A 20,363-nucleotide genomic window follows, 5' to 3' on the forward strand; every position below is an offset into this window, starting at 1 on the left:
TCAATGCAAAGTCAGCTCTGGGTCAATGTTATTCCCATGGTTTCATTAAAAAAAAATCCTTTGGAAATCAGCAAAAACTTAGGAAAAAAAATCAGCAAAAAATCTTCTGGAAACACCTCTTCTCTGTCTCCTTCTCCTCTCTCCCACCTTCCACCCCTCATATCCCTCTCCTCCCTCTGCCTGAATCCAACAAAATGACAGCCAGCAACTTACTTTTCCCTTTGAGTCGCTTTGTAGCCTGAAGATATCTCTGACGTCAGGAATCTGGTACTGCTTGTTTTTTTTTCTCATGGTTTGTGTGACAGTCTCTACTCGCTTTTCCACTGCTGCCTTCTGGGTCCGCGTCAAGGTGGACAGAAACACCACACTTTCTAGGGAGTCCCCAGGCTCCCCAAACAGATTTGACAGACCAGCCTCCTTCAGCCATTCTTCTTCCAATTCCCCCTCTGAGCCAGGAAAAGAGAAAAGGAAATAAATATTGGCTTTTGAGTACTTTTAAACACATTGAATCATGATAACATGGCAAAGGCAATGTGGTTCACAGGGCAAGGTCTGAAGGAGTCCACAGTTAGGAGCAATTATTTTCATTATCGTGATCTGAAAAAAAAATCCCTATTGTTTCTAAAGAATTTTTAAAGGGTTAACATATATATATGAGATCAAAGCTTTTTAAATAATTAATCCATTATAGATTGCAATAGGGCAATTTTATAATAATCTACAGTACATCTATCAAGTCGTACACCATTTTATAAATGTATCCTAGCTATAAATGTGCATGGGGAAGTTTGAAAGCCTCTGATCATCGCTGCTTCATTGATTTTTAAATCAGTCCTCAATCTTTTTAGCTCCTTTACTGACACGGGTTCCGGACAGTTTTCTTGATACATTAATCCTACAGCTCTCCACTATCTCAATTTGATGAAGGACAAACCAATCTACAGGAGTCACCTTAATGCTATTTTTTAATCAGTTCTCATGACAGGGTCTCCAGACTGCTGATAGCCTATGAAACAATCTTTGCTTTAGTCTTAAAGCTGATAAAGTACCCTTTATCGGCACATCATTGCACGTGAAAGAGGAGAAAGCTACCAAATACTATCACTGATGGCAGAACTTCTGCTTCCGAAATCACTACCCATCTAATCACACTTTCTTTTCAACATTGCCTGGTAGTGGGCTGTGCTGACTGCTGACATCCGTTGGCAAATGAAAAAGGAAACGGCGGCTGTGGGAGCGGGGAGCCTGCAGAGCAGCGGGCACCGGCGCGCAGGGAAGAGCTTCCCGCAGCGGGAGGAGGAGGCGGGCGCCCCGGCGCACCAGAGCGCCCCGGCTCACCAGAGCACCACGGCTCACCAGAGCGCCCCGGCGCACCAGAGCGCCCCGACTCACCAGAGCACCACGGCTCACCAGAGCGCCCCGGCTCACCAGAGCACTCCGGCTCACCAGAGCGCCCCAGCTCACCAGAGCGCCCCGGCTCACCAGAACACCCCGGCTCACCAGAGCACTCCAGCTCACCAGAGCGCCCCGGCTCACCAGAGCACTCCGGCTCACCAGAGCGCCCCAGCTCACCAGAGCGCCCCGGCTCACCAGAGCACTCCGGCTCACCAGAGCGCCCTGGCTCACCAGAGCGCCCCGGCTCACCAGAGCACTCCGGCTCACCAGAGCGCCCCGGCTCACCAGAGCACTCCGGCTCACCAGAGCACTCCAGCTCACCAGAGCGCCCCGGCTCACCAGAGCACTCCGGCTCACCAGAGCACCCCGGCTCACCGGAGCGCCGCGGCTCACCAGAGCGCCCCGGCTCACCAGAGCACCCCGGCTCACCGGAGCGCCGCGGCTCACCGGAGCGCCCCGGCTCACCAGAGCGCCCCGGCTCACCAGAGCACCCCGGCTCACCGGAGCGCCCCGGCTCACCAGAGCGCTCCGGCTCACCAGAGCGCCCCGGCTCACCGGAGCACTCCGGCTCACCAGAGCGCCCCAGCTCACCAGAGCGCCCCGGCTCACCAGAGCGCCCCGGCTCACCAGAGCACCCCGGCTCACCAGAGCACTCCGGCTCACCAGAGCGCCCCGGCTCACCAGAGCGCCCCAGCTCACCAGAGCACCCCGGCTCACCAGAGCACTCCAGCTCACCAGAGCGCCCCGGCTCACCAGAGCGCCCGGCTCTCCTCACGCGCCGGCCTCACGCGGCACGCTGGCTCTGAGCCTTCCTGCGCTCGCCAGTGGCCCTGCTGCTGCCTGCTGCAGGGCATTGACAACTAATGCTGATACTCAAGGCACCTTGGGAGCCAGAAGCACAAATACCTGTGCAAGTTAATGAGCCTCAGTCACGCAGAGGCTACCCTAAAACGCAACCCTTGCTGCTTTAACTTCAAGACTCCAGCTCATTTCAAGGCTCTGGGCCTCTTGTAAGATTCTTAGAGAGGAAAGTATTATACTGTTAAAAATGAATTTCTCATTGAACAGTCAAATTAAGAACATTCCTCCTATTTGTCTGATAGGATATTAAAAATAAAGAAATTTCCCACTTCCTGTAGCAATGACCCATGCTTGCTGCTTCAGAGAAACAGAAATAGTACAACAAACCAACCCCAACAGTTATGGTTGTAAGTCCAGAAGTTACCTACTAAACTTAAACATAGTTAATCATTGACTTGTCTTCTAAATCATGAGGTTGCTATCCACAATAGCTACAATAACAAATTACTTTCACAAAGGAATGAGAGGGTAAGTTAACAGTAAACTGTAAATAAAGCTTATGCTCCTATAATTTGTAAATGCACAAATCTTTCTGATTTTCTACAAATATCATTTAAAAGAAAACTACTATTTTATTTTCCTCCAACAAGATTCTCTTTCAGAGGACTGTCTGTTTCTGGTAATGTGTGCCACAGACAACTGAATTTTCAATAGTCAAAAGTGTTTTTGCTGGGTGCCATCTCTTGAAGTGACTTAAACTAAATTCCCAAAGCAGCAAACTGGCGATCATTCACAACAGTGAATTTCATTACCATCTGGCTCTTTCACCACAAGTGCTTCCTGTTCCTCATGATTATTTCCCCTGGTTTCATGAATATTTTCAAGTTCTTTCCAGTAGTCATTCATAGACAATTCATCCAAGGAGTCCTGGGAACCCGAGCGGTCAAACGCTGCTCCATCAGGGGCCTTCTTGGAGTTTTCATGGTTCATTGTATACTGGCCAGACCTGCGGCTATACACATAAAACAACAATCAAGTCTTGGTTTTATTTTAAATCTTTACAGCAACACAAAAGAATTTCCACCAACTTCAGGGTAGGTATCTTCCCAGCATCAGTGTTCACAATAAAATTTTGAAAAGTAATTTTCCACTTGGAATAAGTTCTCATAGCTTGAGCTACTCATTCCCTCTGCTTTGCTTTTCTAGCTTCTTTTATTTATTTATTTATCTGCAAAGTTATGTCTGATACCCATTACCTTAATCACAGCTGGCAAAGGACAGAGTAGCATTACTAGAAGTATAGTTTGTAAAGTAAATACTTGAGTGCAAAAGTTATTTGTTTCTATCTTGCTTACTCTTTGATGGAAAGTTTACCATTATTACTAGTTTGATGCTACTAGTTTTCAGTGCACCCTAGGAAATTTATTTGGCTAAAATGAAAGATCCTTATCAAAAGCCTTAAGTATGGTTTTGCTTTTTCTAGATGAAGCTAACAAGCTAATACCTCTGGGCCAGTCTTGACCTCACGAAATCAATGGCAAAATTACCACTGACCCTGCAAAAATTTCATCTTTAAAAGTGCAAAGTTTGCTATGATATCACTTAAGTTACAGGTCACCCGTACAGTCCAATATGCCAAATCAAACGCCACAAGCTGATTCAAAGTTTCAGAAGGAGGAGATGAATTGCAGCAATAACAACCTAATCTAACTTTGAAGTTGTCCCTGCTTTGACTAGGGGGCAGCTTGGACAAGATGACCTCCAAAGGTCTTTTCTAAACTAACTTATTCTACTTTTACGCCAGTATGCCCCAAATTCTTCTTTGTATTAAAAAAAATAGATCAAAAAATAAAAAATAAAAATTAAGTTCTTAACATTTCAGAAACAGCTTCACATGTATTTCATGCCTGAATTTGTCTCCATAGTTAAAAAATTAAAAAGGAGGCTTGGAGTTAAAGCTAATAAATACCAGTTATCCTGAGACAAAAAACACACAGCAAAGCCTGATCATTGTGAGTTTATCGCAGTGTAAACCAGCACAGCCTGCCCTGCCTCCCCGTTTGGCTGAATCCACTGATGGATGTGGAGTTAAAACAAAAGCACCCAGCCCTCACACTTTATCTGGGGGCAGCGGGCGCGCGTTGGTCACCCCACGGCCGGCGAGCCATACCTTTCTCCCTGAAGATAAGCCCCTTGTGTGTCCGAGTCGCAAATCCTTTCGCACGATACGTCTCGAGTCTCTGATAAGAAGCGCTAACTGTATGGACTTTGCCTTTAAAGGTAAAGAGCATTATGGAAGGTCTATTAGTTCCCACCCACCCCGCCTCTCTGCTCCAGGTACAAGTTAATAAATGACGACGAACTCTCCAGGTAACGTGCACCCCAACACCCTTCAAAACCTCCCCATATTTGAAAACCCGGGGAAAAAACAGAAAAGAGTGTTTAGCTTGGGCACCAATGGTGATAACATCTTCTTACTGGTAGCACGTGCAGCCCAATAAATGCAATTTCTCCTGGCAGCTACCTAGGCTTTTCGGCCTTTCCTTGCAGACATGTTCTGTTGGTGACCTCCTTGCAAATCCAGCACTAATCACCGCCAAAAGACGCCACTGCCAAACCTCCTCCGAGGGTGAGGCGGCTGCTGCACGAGGCAGCTTTTCAACCAAGCGGTGTTCGCCCCGGGAAGCGGGACGGACTTGCCAGCCATCGCTCCAGCTCCCTTCCTCGTGTGGCCCAGGGCGCTCCGAGCAGCCTCGACCCTCCTGAGGAGCAGACTCCGTCCACCCAAACCGCAGAGTTAGCGGCTGAGTCGGATTTCAGCGTATCGGCCCTCCGCTGGGGCACGTGCAGCCGCTTGCTCCTCCGGCAGGGCCTTTCACCTTTGGAACAACCTGCTCCTGCTCTCCGGCCGCAGCTGAAATTTAACCACCGCGCGCGGGCTGCAACCGGCAGCACTGCGCGCCAGGCCAGCGATGGGCACGCGCTTCGGGGGCGCTCTGGAAAGTTCACAGGCAGAAGTTTGCTGCAGGCAGCTGTGCTACACTTCCATGGAAGTGTCATCCTGCTTTTCCAAAAGGGAAAACTCCCAATGTTCCCGATATTAAACTGTACCTCAGAGAAGCCTGTGTCTAGAAACATATACCTGATATTAGGCAGAAAGCCCATTTTTAGGGGCTGTGTATTGAAAATATTCCATTAATTCTTGAAGACTGCACCCTGCAACCACAGGCCACTCGCAGCTGCTCCAGAGCTGCCTACAGGAACACGGTCCTTATTCCTGCTCATTGCGGCAACCCATGAGCCTGTTCCAGTCGAGCAAGCACAAGCTCCTTTTGCCATAGTGACCCCTCCGCACAGCCTAACCCTTCCATACCCACAGCAGCCCCCTCCTTGGGGCAAGCAACGACGCCGCATCTCACCGGGAAGGACCACAGCGAGCTGCATGCAAGCCAGCCTGAAAATCACGCAGGAAACAGCTGCCCCCATACATCACAGCCCTCCTAGAATCTCTCCTTCAGGTTCCATTTTGCTTTTAGATCTGTTAAAAGCTATCAGCCCGAGAGTCAACAGCAGTCTGGCTTGGCAAGAGCCAAGGCCACAAATGATCACGTTGCTCAAACTTATCTGTTTCTTTGTAGTTCCTTGTCGGGCTTTGTCTGGCTGCTCTCCCCAGTCTTTTGCTAGATTGCCAACTTTCTCAAAGCCACCTTCTTGTTCTGCATTTGTCTGCATCCAGAGCGATCATTTCTGTGAGCTAGGACACAAATAGACCTCACAAGGAGAGAGGATAGCTGCGAAAACCTCCACTGATAGAACCAGCCAGGTCTGCCCGGACCTTGTTTTCTCTTCATTTATTTCCAGCTTCTTCCTTGAGATGCTCCACTCGAGAGGGATGTTGATGAGCTGCTCATGAGCTGTCCTGGACTGCCCTACAAATCCCCATGCACAGGGAGAAGCAAAATGAGAAAGGCACTCGGAGGATAATGAGGATAACCTTTTTATCATCACGTTGGTGTAGAGGAGAAAAGTAAAAGAATAAAAAAGAAGAGGCTGTGGGGGAAAGGCTGACAATTAAGATTTTCATTTTTCGTTCTCTGTCAACAAGATCAAGAACATGGGTTTTCTGAAGTCATCCCCTACTAAACTCAATCCTTTCCCAAAAATGTGTTTAGTGAGCACCAATTGTATGCCACAAAATAAAAATACATAGGAAAGTTTATTATCTTGCAGTTTTTTTCCGCCAAGGAGAGCCCTTATTTGCACTCAAGTCTCAGCTAACAATATTCTCAAACTGTCTCCATTAAAATCTTATTAACATCTATTTCCAATCATTAGTATGTAGTTTATTCTTTAAATAGCTTTACTGGGAGCAGTGCGATACTTTTATCTCCAAATTATACAGTCAGTTTTGACCTCTGATATTCAGGCATGTGCCCTTTGCAGTCTATGGGATTTTTGCCTATTTACCTCAGTTCAAAACTGAGCCCCCAGGTATAAAACCAAGTCCTCAATATAGTTAAACATCCCTTTACTGCAGTTTCTCAGCAGAGTTAATCTTCCTGGCCCACCCACTGGAGATGCACTTATTTATTAGAAACATCGAGGATGCGAGACGAAGCACTCCAGATCTTCCAGAGGGGAGCCATTAAAAACTTCTTGTAATGAACACCACACATTATATACTTTGCAAAATTATGAGGGCACAATTTACAAGAAAAGAAAATGGATTTCGATTATTTCAGTAGGCACTGGTGAGTTCCATGTTGTGCCAAGTACTTAAGGGAGAAGATAAATATTTTGTTTTTCTTTTATTAGGCCTTTTCCTTTTGCAACCCAACAGTTTTCCTTTCTCAACCCGTAAGAAAACCTGGCCCATAACATTCATCGCTGTTTTACACAGCAGTAAAAAAGAGGCCACTTTTTTCTTCAAGTTCTGTCAGCCTGATCTTCGTCATTCAGTGCAGTTAGTTGCCTTTATTCCTCATTTTCTTTCCTATAAAATCTAAATTTTCTTGCCGATTCCTCTGCCTTTTTAGCAGTTTATAAGTGATACGTTACATGTAAACCACAACAGCCAGACAGCAAGAAACTTATTACCTGAGATTAACCAGTTAGGAAAGTGTACTTTCAACTGGAATGAATTTATCTGCAAAGCCAAAGAAAACTAATTTTGCCCTCACTTCCATCTTTCTCCCTTAAGAAATAAGGATTGTGGGGCCTTTTAAAACAGCAAGTGACCAGAACAAAGTAGCTTTTTCATTTCTAGAGTACTAGCTGCTAATCTTGGATCTGAATGTTGTCATTTCTTCTACATCCCCTATACAAACACAATAAATGCATACTATCCTTACACACTATATATAGTAGGCATGCAAAATACTACAAGGTAGAAATACTAAATGCAAACGAGTTCACTGCCATAAAAACTAGGGACTACGAATACACTGTTGAACCAAACACAACAGACGAGCACTGCTGAAAGCGAAGTGGAGTTGGTCTAACAGTCTGACGCCAGGAAAACCCATCACTTCCAGTAAAAGACAAGGTCCAGCTGCTAAGTACAGCATGAGCAAAAAGCAAGGATGACATCAGACCTATAGTCCATTATCTATCTATTTGATGGGGAGAAAAAAAAAAAAAAAACATAACTGATAGGGTGGAATGGGATAGCAGTAAGAAACACTTTCCTGCACACGAATCAGGAATTTCTGTACAGAGCCCTTTTTTCCAGCTGCTTTTTGCCACATTAAGCCTGGCTCGAAACATCTGTTGATTCTGGCCTGGGTAAAAAACTAGCACAACTTTATAAGGTGTTTCAACCGGAACAAGGAAAGAGGTCACCTGATTCATTTCTGGGTTTGATTAGGATTCAGCTCTTTGGGACTATATAAACAAGGGTCTTCTGCAAGCTGCCTGACAAAGGCCATTATGGGAGTTTTGAACACTGTCTTTAAACAGGCTCCAAGCTAAATGCCAATTCAATATTCTACTGTACTAGAAGTTTTATGAATTATTTACATTAGCCAACTTTCATCATTGAGAACAATGCAAAACCCCAATGCATCATCAAGTGATAGGATTATTTGTCACACTGGGTTGTTACACACACCTAGGCTGTGCACTGAAAACACAGTCCCCATGCTCTTGGCCTTAGAAGCTTTTGTAAGTAGTCCTGACTCTACAGCTAATCGGGGTTCACGCATGGGCAACATGTAAAGCACTGCAGCTCCTTCAGCTACATGCTCTGGCACCCCAGTAAAAGAATGCTGTCCTTTCAGATCTAGATGATAGAAATCATATCTGACTACAGCTGTATGACACAGCAACTTCCAAAACACTCACGCCAGGGCAGTGATGATTCCAAAGCTGGTTAAAAGCTTACTTAAAGGCTATTTTTCTCACCTTTGAAGTCACACCACAGCTGATCCTGGGGCTCACTGAGCACGATAGAAACATAAGTAAGAGTTAATAACCTGATAAGCAAGATCGACAACGCTGGAAAAAACGAGAAAAGAGGGCAGTTGGCTGGCTCATAGAGGTGAAGCAGGCCATTGAAGTTCACAGAGCACATCCATGATAGCAATAAGAATACTTCTCAGGTCTCTGGAGACCTTCATCACTAGACCACGTAGCTTTAAAGATCAGGATTTGACCCATACTGAATTGCAAGGCAGCTAAAAGCAAGTACTGTTATGTATTTGTGAAGAAACTCTAAAAAAACTTGTGTGGGTATAAATAGAGCTGCATCCTCAAAACGGTTATCTTGTTGGCATAGCAGTTGCAAAGTAAAAGTGATTTACAGAAGTAATTTTAAGTGTGTACAAAGGCTAACAAGTTTTAGACAATCAAAAAAATGCCTTTGGGGACTGCAGTCATTCTGAAGTCTATTTACTGAGCAATCACGTCCATGGGATGCCGCGCTCTTTCATATAAATACAGAACTTCCCGCGTTCTTTCAAATCTAAATAAACAAGAAGGAGAGATAAGGAGAGGGAAACAATGTGGTCTCCTGCTCTTCTGCTTTGCCGCAGATGTGTGGGGCCAGATAAGGCTTTGAAGTCCCAAGCTTCCCTTCCCCATCTCTCGCCACCACCCAAAAAGCCAAGCAACACCCCGCGGCGCGACGACTTCTCGACTGACCTAACCGAGACAGGGCTAATCCGACGGGTAGGGCCTGGACCGAGCTGCACACAGGGCTAATCCGATGGGTAGGGCCTGGACCGAGCTGCACGTTTCTGCCTGGGGGCCATGTCCAGCCAGCCACTTCCCTTGGTGGGACTCCCACACGGCGCTCACGGGCACCAAGGTCATGGGAGAAAGCGCTTCAGAAAGATCCAGCTGGAGGTGGGAAACACTCTGCTATACAATCTTATCTTTAAGACATTCGTTTTCTTCTGCCACCTATTTCTTTGCACAGGACTCAACGTTTTGTAGTGCCGCACTTTTGTAGTGAGCACCTTTGAAAGTCTTCTGTTCACAAAAGATCAAATTGTAACTCAGGTGCCCATCAAAGCAAGCTGCTCTAAAGTAACTTGATTTTGTTTTGAAGTGATAGAGTAGTGACCCTATCTAACTGCAGTTTAAAGAAAAAAAAAAAGGAAAGAGAGAAATGTGAAACTTTGGACTTTTTGTATGGTTTAACATACCAAAAAGATTTTATTTTTTATCTCGTTGACAGCTAAAACATCGCAGCAAAGAAAAACTGGTATCACCAGCTTTCATGAGCAGCAGGGAATCCCCTTGTATTTGCTAACTAGACCCAAGTCAAGACATTTGGTATCCGAACAGTGCAATAATCCTCACCCTTTTAAAGTGCTTCACAACTTTCCAAAGACATTAAGGAAGGTTTAAACAGAGCTTCTCTTTTTGCATTTCATTCTGCTTTTAAAACATCGTCCACTGCAGCAACTGCATCCTAGAGTTTTCCTAGTTACACTATGACCTTTTGGGACACTTGGAATTTTGATTGCAAGTTCAGTCTTGTCCAAATCATCTTTAGGGTGAGACGCAAAGCAGTAAGACAGGAAATTAGGCAAAGTTCTGCTCCTCTTTCAGAAAGAAAGTCTTGACTGGTTGCAAAGAGCGTGTAAAGCTGTGGCAACATCACAGAATATAACAAAGAATATTTTTATCTATTGCACTGAAAATAAGAGATTCCAGATACAGTGACAAAATCTAAGAACTTCTGTGTATGTTTTCACGAGCTAAGAAGATTAAATTATTTCATGACTTTTCTGTTAACAGGATGAACTGTTCCTGTACAGACATTCAGACTCTACATACTTTTCCCATTTATAATTATGGTAAACCAATACACACACATCTATCTGAAATGGTGTTGCACTGTGTGTTTCAAGATCATCGGCCCCAGTGTGTGTTTATGTGAAATAATTTTTAGCAGAGAAGGTGTCACAACTATTACATAGATATATATACACATGTATATCTGTATATGAACTTTGTGAACATTTGAAAAAGAATTATTTGATATGTCATTCCTAATTCCTTCAGAAGAAAAGTGAACCTGCACAAATGGAAATGCAGGATTCAAAACTGCAGTCATAAAAACGATCCCCACAGAATAATTAATCGGGTTTTCTTGTTTGCATGGAGGGGGGAAAAGGGATTTTTTTTTCCCAACCAATATGCTCATTTCATGCTTTTAGCTTTGTTCTGCAACCATAAGAGAGAAGCCTGCTTATTTCTGTTAGTGAAAGGTGAGTCTCATGGCACCCGGATTTGCAGCTTTAAATAGAACATCACATATGATCAGACTTGTGATAAAATTGTCACATTTTGATAAATTGAGAGCATGCATGAGAAGCAAACAATGTTGTGCTTACTTCTGTATGCACCAAGTGAAATAGAGTCTGGTGTGTCAGATTCCATGAGTCTAATACATTTTAATTCTCATACTGATTGAATGAAGACTCTCAAAGATATACCTTTTTTTTTTTTTTTTAACCAACATGCAGAAATTTCTGGTTCAAGAGCATACACGTTTTAAGAAGAGAAATCATTATTCCTAGGCCAAATGTCTCACAGAGGAAAACAAGGGGAAGAAGGAACCTCATGGATGACCTGCATACGTACAGACACACAACTGGCTACATTTTTGTTAAGTACCTTAACAACTTCTGCCCCTTTTCAGAAGATCTGGAAGGCATTACAGAACCTGGAGTTCCACTGAGTGAAAACAGCAGTTTGTCCTCTATCTCAACAGACAGCGTATTTCCCTTACAGATAACGCTAATCATGTTTGAAGCTCTACTTTTAAACAAAACATACTGCACAGAGCTAGGAAAACAAGGGAAATCGTGGAGTCCCTTGAATCTCTTCTGTCACATTTTTCACTCCATCCCTTAGCCCATTTACGTACCTTTCTCATTCCTTCTAGCTACTGTCCTCAGCTGGACAAAGATGCTTTCCTCTGCAATTTTGATTCTTTGCATTCTCTACAACTAATATAGTTACAAAAATACATGCAAAATATGTTCTCTGTAGTAACCCTTGGGAAAATATTCACACATATCATATATAGTTTAAAAGTACACTCTGTTTATTTTTTAAAAAAGAAAGCTTATAATCTTGCAAGAAAACCACTGGAACTAATCTTCACACAAAGAAGAGCATAAAACCTGTGTAAGATTACTTCAGACTCTACAAATATCAAAGAGAATAAAATGGAAAGTGAAATAGATACAGTACTTGTAATTCCATTATTGAGAGGCACAGGGAGGAAAGATTTAAATAATTTATTTTTCTTTTCACAGTGAAAAAAAAAAAAAAAGCCTGTCAGCAAAGCTGGATTTCAGCTATGCCGACAAACACCAGGACCTGCTGGTAAAGCACAGTTACAGACACAAAATGATACTAGAGTCACTTTTGTGCCCCTACAAGCAATTAGCTCCGTAAAAGCATAAGCTCTTACCATGTTAAAGAACCTGTTAGCTAGACCTATAACCCTGCTAGTTAAAAATATAGGGCCTGCAGCACAGTACAGCAAAGCCTGTTTATGCCTGAAGGAAAACTGCACACACACGTGGCCAATTCATAGCCACGATACACGCCTGATATGCAGAATAAATCATAAATGAATGTGTCTGAGCCTTCCCAAAGAGCATGCAAGGAAATCCATGGCAGAGTCCGGAGGTGTTTGGTAAGGAAACTTGTTTTCATTCCCAAGCAAACCCTCACCAAGAAGCGGGAAGACGACCACGCTGGGAGGCAGGAGGAGCCAGCTCGGAGCGCGGCGGGAGCCCCGCACAGGCAGCCCTCCACTGCGGGACACCGAAGCACCTCATTCTGCACAGAAACTGGGACAAAACGCCAGAGAGAGCCCCCAGACAGCCCCAAGGACAAGGGGAGGCCCAGAGAGGGCCGCCTCAGGGCCCAGGCCAGCAGGGCTTCCCTCAGGCTCGGCCACTGCCGCTTCTCTTTTCCTGCGGAATCCCCTTCTCGCGGCAAACGCCCCGGGAAGTATCTGTGCCTGGGACGTAACGGCTACCCTGCTCGTGGCCCTCTCTGCTGCACACCGGGCACTAGCTAAGAGGTTCCCCAGCCCAGCAGGAACCCCACAAAATAAAACAAAATTATGTTAGTATCTTCCCTCCCCCGTCACAGTGGTGCTTGTTTTTGAGAGGTCAGTAAACAAATTGGAAAGCAGGAAACTCTTCAGGAGCAGGGCCAGGCCTGCCCCTCTGACTTGGTTCCCATCTCTGGCTTCCCAAATGTGGGCAGAAAAGATATAAAAGTGTGTAGATTTGTCAACCAAGCTCTCTGCAAAGCTTTATTGGTTCTTGCGCATATAAATATTATATGTCACTTTGCTCACAAATCACTGTACAGATGTGGCCAGAAGCAGCCACGCCAGCGAAGCATGGTCTGTAATTTAAGAGCTCCAGCTGCTCATTTGTTTAAAAATATCACATCTTAAGGGGGGAAAATATAGCAGGAATAAAAACAAACAAGCAAAAACGCTTTCTGCTCACAATAAAAATGTTCAATACGCTGATATGCAGGCAAAGAAGAAACTGAGGAAGAAACTGCACGTTATCTGATGTCTGCCTCTAGGACTATGTGGAGGTGAATGAAGGTTATCCAGGGCACGGGATCCGTTCAGGAATCAGAGGGAATATAATCCAAAACAAACAACAGGGAAAAAACAGACAAGAAGCAAACAGTGAAAAATAAAAAATATACTAACTAATTACTTAATACAACTAACTGTTCAGAATGAAAAACCCTAAAAACCAAAAAACAAACAAAAAACGTAGGTGCTGTGTTATTAGTTAATTTAGTATTTCACACGTGCAATCCTTATTTCCACTCACAGCCCTACATTTTTTCTTTCTTTACTCTGAGATCCGATTCCTGCTGGCGGGAGCAGGTTCTTCCGTGCGAGCACAGGGCAGCGGGATCCTGAGAGGCGAGCCCAGGCACGGGAGACCGCGGCCACTCTTTCAGGCAGGCACGAGGAAATGTTCAAACCTGCCCACAGAACGCAAAGGTCAACTGTTCTACAGTCAAAAAAATATGCTGCTAGCAGGAAGAGAAAAAAAAATACATCTTTTTAAAATTATGGAAACTAAACCAAAAAGCTGCACTTCAGTTTAAATCACATTTGTCAAAAAGAGGAGGCAGACAGGGAGTGCAAGAATTCTGGGATTTAGGTATTATGTAAAAACGAATTAGAAATTCCTCGGGTTTGAGATTATTTAATGATAATATTTAATAGAAATTATCTAGAAAAATCCTCTGCTTTTCTTCCTAACCAGAGGAAAAAAAACTCTTTCTTTACTAGCATCTTATAAATATGACAGACACTAGTTTCTAAGTCAACTTGCAGGTGGCACCTGTGTTTTTTCAGATGATACCTTTTTAGAACAATAATCATGGAGAATGTTATCAGCTCTATTTTGGGAAGATGCCAATCAGTTATATAAAGCAACACTAAGTAACTATCAATCAGTCTTTTCAAAATGATTGCATCATTAGCATTAGTCGTACCTCTTACATGCCCAAACAAACAACTTCAGAGGAGGGTGGATCACCAAAGGCCTGATGCAAGCAAAAAAAAGACACCAGGCCATTTTTATTTAAATCTTTCCCATGTATCTGAGAGTTAAATTAATGACTTTGACTTTAGACATGTTCCTTTTCATAAACAAGGTAAAAATAGCACATATTCACTTATAACACTAAGTATCTGCAATTACAAACCGCCATTAATAATCAATGAAAATTAAATACAATACTTTGCATAAAACCTGAAATAAGGTACAATCCATATGCAGATGCTCCCATAAATACAAAATTATATTTTCTTTAGTTGTATGTTCATAGACTGTGCACAAAAGAACAAGAACAATACCATGTACACTTAAGTATTGCTATCTGTGGTTTTTAGTTACAGGACCAAGGTCCCAAAGCTGGACACCTGCATTTCACATTATGAAAAGCACCTTCTACAAATAAATACCATATGTCTTTATATAGTATCATATATATACAGAAAAAAAATACTGCATGCAATATTAAGTCACATATGAAAATTCCATTATAACTAATGTGAAAGCATCATGTTTTGACAGTGGCCTAATCCTGAAATCTGGGGGAAAGGGAAAGGAGGAAAGAAAGAGAGGCTGAATGGGCTTGATTCGGGTACAAAGAGCTCTGATGAACCTGACGTGGGGCAAACCAGAGCAGCAGCCGCATGGCGCCCAGCGAGCCCAGCCCCAGCCCCAGCGGTGCACTGCCCCACGGCACCGTCCGTCCATTGCCAACCTGAGCAGGACCCTGGGGGAACTTTGGCTCTGAAGTGATCTTCCTATTGCTAAAAATTCACTCCTCAAAACAAAGCACCTGGACAAAGCCTTATTACATATTTATAAGGACTGTACAAGTTCTAATAGCTTAATGGAAGCTACCAAATGGAAACAAACATTTGTCAGCTTCCAAACGTCAATGGAGCAACGTCAAAGGAAGCTGAAATCAGTAACACAAAATCTACAACTCAATTTGGCATAAGGGAGAATGCAGACATTCAAACAAGACAAATATCCATATACCTAAACCGTGCTATTTGCTGGATTCTCAATTCTCTAAATGCAAGAAAGGTTTGTACAGTTGACAGCATCTGCCAGCTTGTTGTTTGTCTTTACCTGAGGTACCCAGATCTTCATGCTCTTCAAAAATCTTGAAAATGCAATGAAGAACTAAGGCTATTTGCACTGACTCTCCTCTCTAGACAACTTTCCTGTCTTGCTGTTTCCTTACTGCTCATTTTGAACCAAATAAATCAGCTGGTATGATTTGTTCAATGCCCTCTGAGAATCAGGGTGGCTTTTTCTTACCAAGTACAAAAAATAATGCTTGTATGAATAACATGCAGAAGCTGCCTCTGCCCTGTTCCACAAGACTGCCCAAGGAATTCTCTTCAGCTCAGGTCCTGCTCAGCTCAAATTGTCTTCACTGCAGCAAAACCTCAGAGGTCACCCAGGGGTGATACCTCAAAACCATGACACACCTTCCAGTGATTGCAAGACAGTGTCATTTGAACACCCTGCTTGGAGTAGCCCAATTCTGCATTCCTAATCAACGATATGCCAGACCCCTGGATCCCCCTGTTCTCCCACACAGGCTTCTTCAAACACAGGCTAAGCCCCCTCACACACACAAACACAGCATGTGCCAGTACTTTTTCCTTTATATTATTCATTCAGCCTGACATTGCAGAAGACTTCCCCAGACGGGACATAGGACTCAGACTGAGCCTCATCGTTGGTCTTCCTTAATGCCATTTAATCCCAGAGGTCTTTAGGAAAAAAACCTGCATCACATTGTTTAAGGGAACGAAAATATATGGTTGAGTCACATCTGTCCAGTGGTTATCATATGTGAGCCTTACACAGGTGAATCTGCCAGCCACCCTGGCTTTCTTCCAAGCTATCAAGCCAGACAAGCTAGAGCAGGCAGTGTGGTGCATCTAGCAGAAAGAACATGTAGGCACCCTGGTAACATCTCCTTAGTTTAGAGCTCACACAGATAGATGATGAGTTGGCCAAGTCTCAAACGCCCAGCAGCAGCAATGGGGTGGCAACCTTGCAGAGCAGGTGCTTCTGGAAAAGCAAAGCTAAGAGGCATGAAGGAGCCTTGGCAATGTAAAATGAACAGCAGCCTCTTCTAGTTGAAAGGGTCACAGGAGTCCTCCTTACGGCACTACATGGATGTCCTACCAGTATCCTGGCACAACTGAGGGTGCCACGAGTCCTCACCAGAGCAGTACACTCCTGTGCATCTCAGACAGCAACCAGCTGGAAGCAGACTGCATGGCTTACGGGCTCACAGAGACTGAACACTGAAGACAAAGAAGACTGTGGACTTCCTGAGGTAAAACTGTCAGGCTACTGCTTGACAGACTACCCCTCTGGACATATATCAGTGAGTAATGCAGTGTACTTCGGGATCAGGATGAAAGCCTGAGAAACGCATGTTCTTCATCTCCAGGGATAATGATGACCAGTCACAAGGGCAGCCTCTGTTATCAATAAATGAATGTCCTGCTCTTGACCTGGATGACAACATGGCCCTGTGCATTTACTCACAGCCTCTGTACGCTCATACAGTAAGCCCCATCAGGTAGCTGTGGGAGGAGAGCAGCAAGCAGGGCTGTGGGATACGAGCCTCATGGCACTCACCTGGTGCACCATAAAGGCTGCAAGGTGCTTCCTGGGGGCACTGAGGACCTGCTGTGCGGGTACCAGCAAAGTCCCCGAGCCGGGGTTTGGTGTGGCCAGAGAGTGACCTGAGCAGTGAACAGGCCTCTGAGGCACTGGTCTCCCTGTCATGGGCTACAGATCCCATGTGGAGATGCAAACACTCGGTTCCGTACTCCAACGGTCACAGAACAACCGCTGCTTCTGCATGGTAAGTGTAGTAGTTCCTCTGAGTCCCATGGAGATGTACGGGAGGTGAACTTCCCTCTTCCTTCCCCTCGAGGACATGGTCTGCTGTGTGCTGTAATGAGGATGGATGAAAACGCCATCCTTAGTAGTTATCCTACTCACTACCTCAGCACCGTCCTGCTCCTTTCCTAAGTTCACCTCACAGGAGGCTGTGGGAATTTATCAGGTGCTGTTCAAAAGCAAAGGAACAAAAACCCTAATTATTTGCTTCATTATTTTGATTACATTTTAAAATTAACCAAAGTGTGCCAGATTTTCTTCTGTATAAACTTGCCTTCATTTCATTTTGAATTTTACTTTGTCGCAGTAACAATGTGGGCAGGGGGGTGTCCTTCTCTATACTGAAAAAGCCATAAAGGGGCAAGATGGATTCTATATTGTCTTTGACTTAGTCATACAAAAAAATGCTGGACGAATTCTGATCTCAGTCTTTTAATCTTTCTGTACAGTTCAGCTATCCCTCCACTGAAAGGATCTGTTGTTGCACTGGAGGTTTTCTCCCTCTTTATTCTCTATATTAAGCGAGCACCAGCTAGCCGAGAAGAGGAAAAAACCATCATTCACAGGCAGCAAAACAATCACGTACATTGAAAAAAATAAAAAAATAGCACTGTCTGCAACAAGAATATAGTTCTGCTGACAGCTGAATGAGAAGCTTGGGAAAGGTCTGTGCTGCCAACAGAACACGTGCGATAGCAATTACATAGAGCTATTGCTATGTATAGTAAAAATATTTTACACAATATATGCATTATTGCAAGTCATTTCCTTGTTTAAAGTATCAGCAGTTGCTTCTGGTAACAGTGGCAGCCTGAGATGGGACAAAGTGCCATCGTTGGCTGGCTCAGGACAAGTCACAGAACAAAGACAGACAGGTAAAATTAAGACTTAAAAGTGCTACAGTTCACCACTGGTAATTATAAACTGCAAAAGGGATGCTCGGACTTTCAAAATCATTTTACGATGCTGGGTTATTTTATTTTATTTTTTCTTCCTTGAGTGTTCTGTGTTTTTCCACTCTACGTCAAAATATCTCCTTTCACGCTAATATTTTGACTTAGGTATTTCATCAGTCCTGAAAAGACTCTTATTAATTTAGGCTATAGCTAAGTAAGAAAAAGGTTTTAAAACCAAACAAAAAATAATTCAGTAATGACACAAAGAATGTATTGGCATAAATACATCTTTTTGTTCAAAAACGAGGGATGCATCTAAAAAAATAAAACCTGGTATAAAAACAAGAACAAAACATGTTTAGTTATTCCAGAGCCCTAAAGTATGATCATTTCAGCCGTAAATGTGAACAGATTAAATTCTCATATCAATAATGTGATGATATAATGAAGTAAGTTACTTGAATGAGAAATGAGATGCTAATCACCTAGGAAGTTTTAGATGGAAGTGCCAGTTGAATAGCCTTTACAATTACTGGAACCATGGTGTGTACAATGAGAAATTGTCTAGTTACTTTTCATTTCCAGACTTCCAACTTTCCAAACATTCTCAAGTTTTTTTTTTTTTTTTTTTTTTTTTTTGCAAAGACCATAATATTGTGGGATATCTGATAGACTTCACCAAAAAGGAGTTTCAATTTTTATCGCTTTTAAGCAGTTCTACGGTGTTCTGAGCATGAGCCCCCCATTATATCATATATTAAATTGGAGCTATTCATAAATAAATGATGTACATTGTACCAAAAAGCCTATATTCCCCAATCCTCATCTTCAAGCTAAATAAAACAAAATGAAAGGAAAATTAATTAAAACTTAAGTCAGAGGTTAATAGGCACACATATAAAACGACTCCTATGCTCAGGTGGGATGAAATCCTCACACCACAGAGAACAGAAATCAAATCCCCATGTAATTCCAGAGCATCTATCCATACATAAGCATATACACCAACGCAATACAGGCAGTATAGAATGGAAGGAAAGAAATCCATCAAAACAGAGAAGAACTTCTAGTCACAATTAAAGGAAATCAGAATCGTAGGCAGAGATATATAGTAGCCTAATAACAGGTTTTTATATAAAAAATCATCAAAAATCACTGCTCCATGTTCCAAGCCAGCAGACTGAATTACAACTAGAGCTGTATACAAAGACAAACAAAACAAAACACAAACGTGGTTAAAGAGGAGGCTTTCTCAGGCCAGATTCAAGAGCACAGCTCTTGATACAGCTGTACTATACAGACATACTTACCAAAGAGGCTCAGCTCGGTGCTAGCTTTTATTCGTAGGAGAGGGAACTCCCAGTTACTGAAAATCTCATTAAGAGACTGACTCCAGGGTTCCTACAAAATTTTATATACACACAGAGCTCACCATTGGAATGGCTTGAAAATAAGAGCATATAAACTTGTGTATTCTGAATTAATCCTTGGCCTCTCCATGGGCATGGCCCTGTGAAGCTGCACTGACTGAAGGCATTTGTTTGCACTGCGTTAAGTGCACCACCTCACTTCGCAATGACTGCAAAAGCACACAATAAAAACTGATTTTTCACCTAATCTGTATTTCAAAGATCAGGTGCAAATAAACTATATATTTAACATGAATTTTCTTAAATTATAGCGGGTATACTGAGGTCTGTGTTTAGTGGGATCCTCACAAACTTTGACGCACTGTCCTTATTTACCAGGAAAAAAAAAAGTTTTAATTTGTTCTTGTACATACCATCCACAGTAACAAATTCAAACACAGTATTTTTCTTAGCTTTCACTTCAGAGAGCAACAAGTACCACAGTTTGAATATCCTTCTCTGAAAGGAGAAGGCAGAAGAATTTGGGTCACAGAAGTGATGCTTGGACATTGTAGCTAGTACTAATACTTTTAATGACCTATATATGTGTAATACGTTATGTATTTGATGTCTTAACTGCTTTACTCCTGCAGAAGAAAATATCACTGAGATGAAAACATAGTCAGGTTCTACTTTCTATAAGAAAACATATGACTTATTTTGACTGTAGTTCTCATTTATGATACTGCTTTAATGTACTACCCTGTGCACCATGAAGCTAAAGCTATCTTTCTGGTGCAAAGTTCAAGCAAAGAAAGGTGTGTTTAAACACAGTAAAATGTAGAAAGCTTTCTAAAGCTTACCAATCAACTACTACAATTTGGAAGTTGTATTTTAATTTACTTCATTACAGTGTGTGAGATTCAAAGTTGGGGTTTTGCCCCTTTTTATGAAGT

General features: G+C 43.0%; 1 protein-coding gene across 1 annotated transcript in view; it reads right to left on the minus strand.

Annotated features, from left to right (window-relative positions):
* The window catches only part of ARHGAP18 (Rho GTPase activating protein 18), an 85,878-nt gene that overhangs the window by 31,881 nt on the left and 33,634 nt on the right, over window positions 1-20,363 (minus strand). The window contains exons 2-3 of the mRNA XM_088533880.1: window positions 3,009-3,208; window positions 214-446 (exon numbers count right to left, since the gene is read on the minus strand). Coding sequence (XP_088390006.1) covers window positions 214-446; window positions 3,009-3,208 — 433 coding nt within the window. The remainder of the gene's footprint in view (window positions 1-213; window positions 447-3,008; window positions 3,209-20,363) is intronic.

This window comes from Tinamus guttatus, unplaced genomic scaffold (genome assembly GCF_059628265.1).
Source record: "Tinamus guttatus ecotype Peru unplaced genomic scaffold, ASM5962826v1 Tinamus_guttatus_pri_ptg000525l, whole genome shotgun sequence".
In the NCBI taxonomy this organism is placed as follows: Eukaryota; Metazoa; Chordata; class Aves; order Tinamiformes; family Tinamidae; genus Tinamus; species Tinamus guttatus.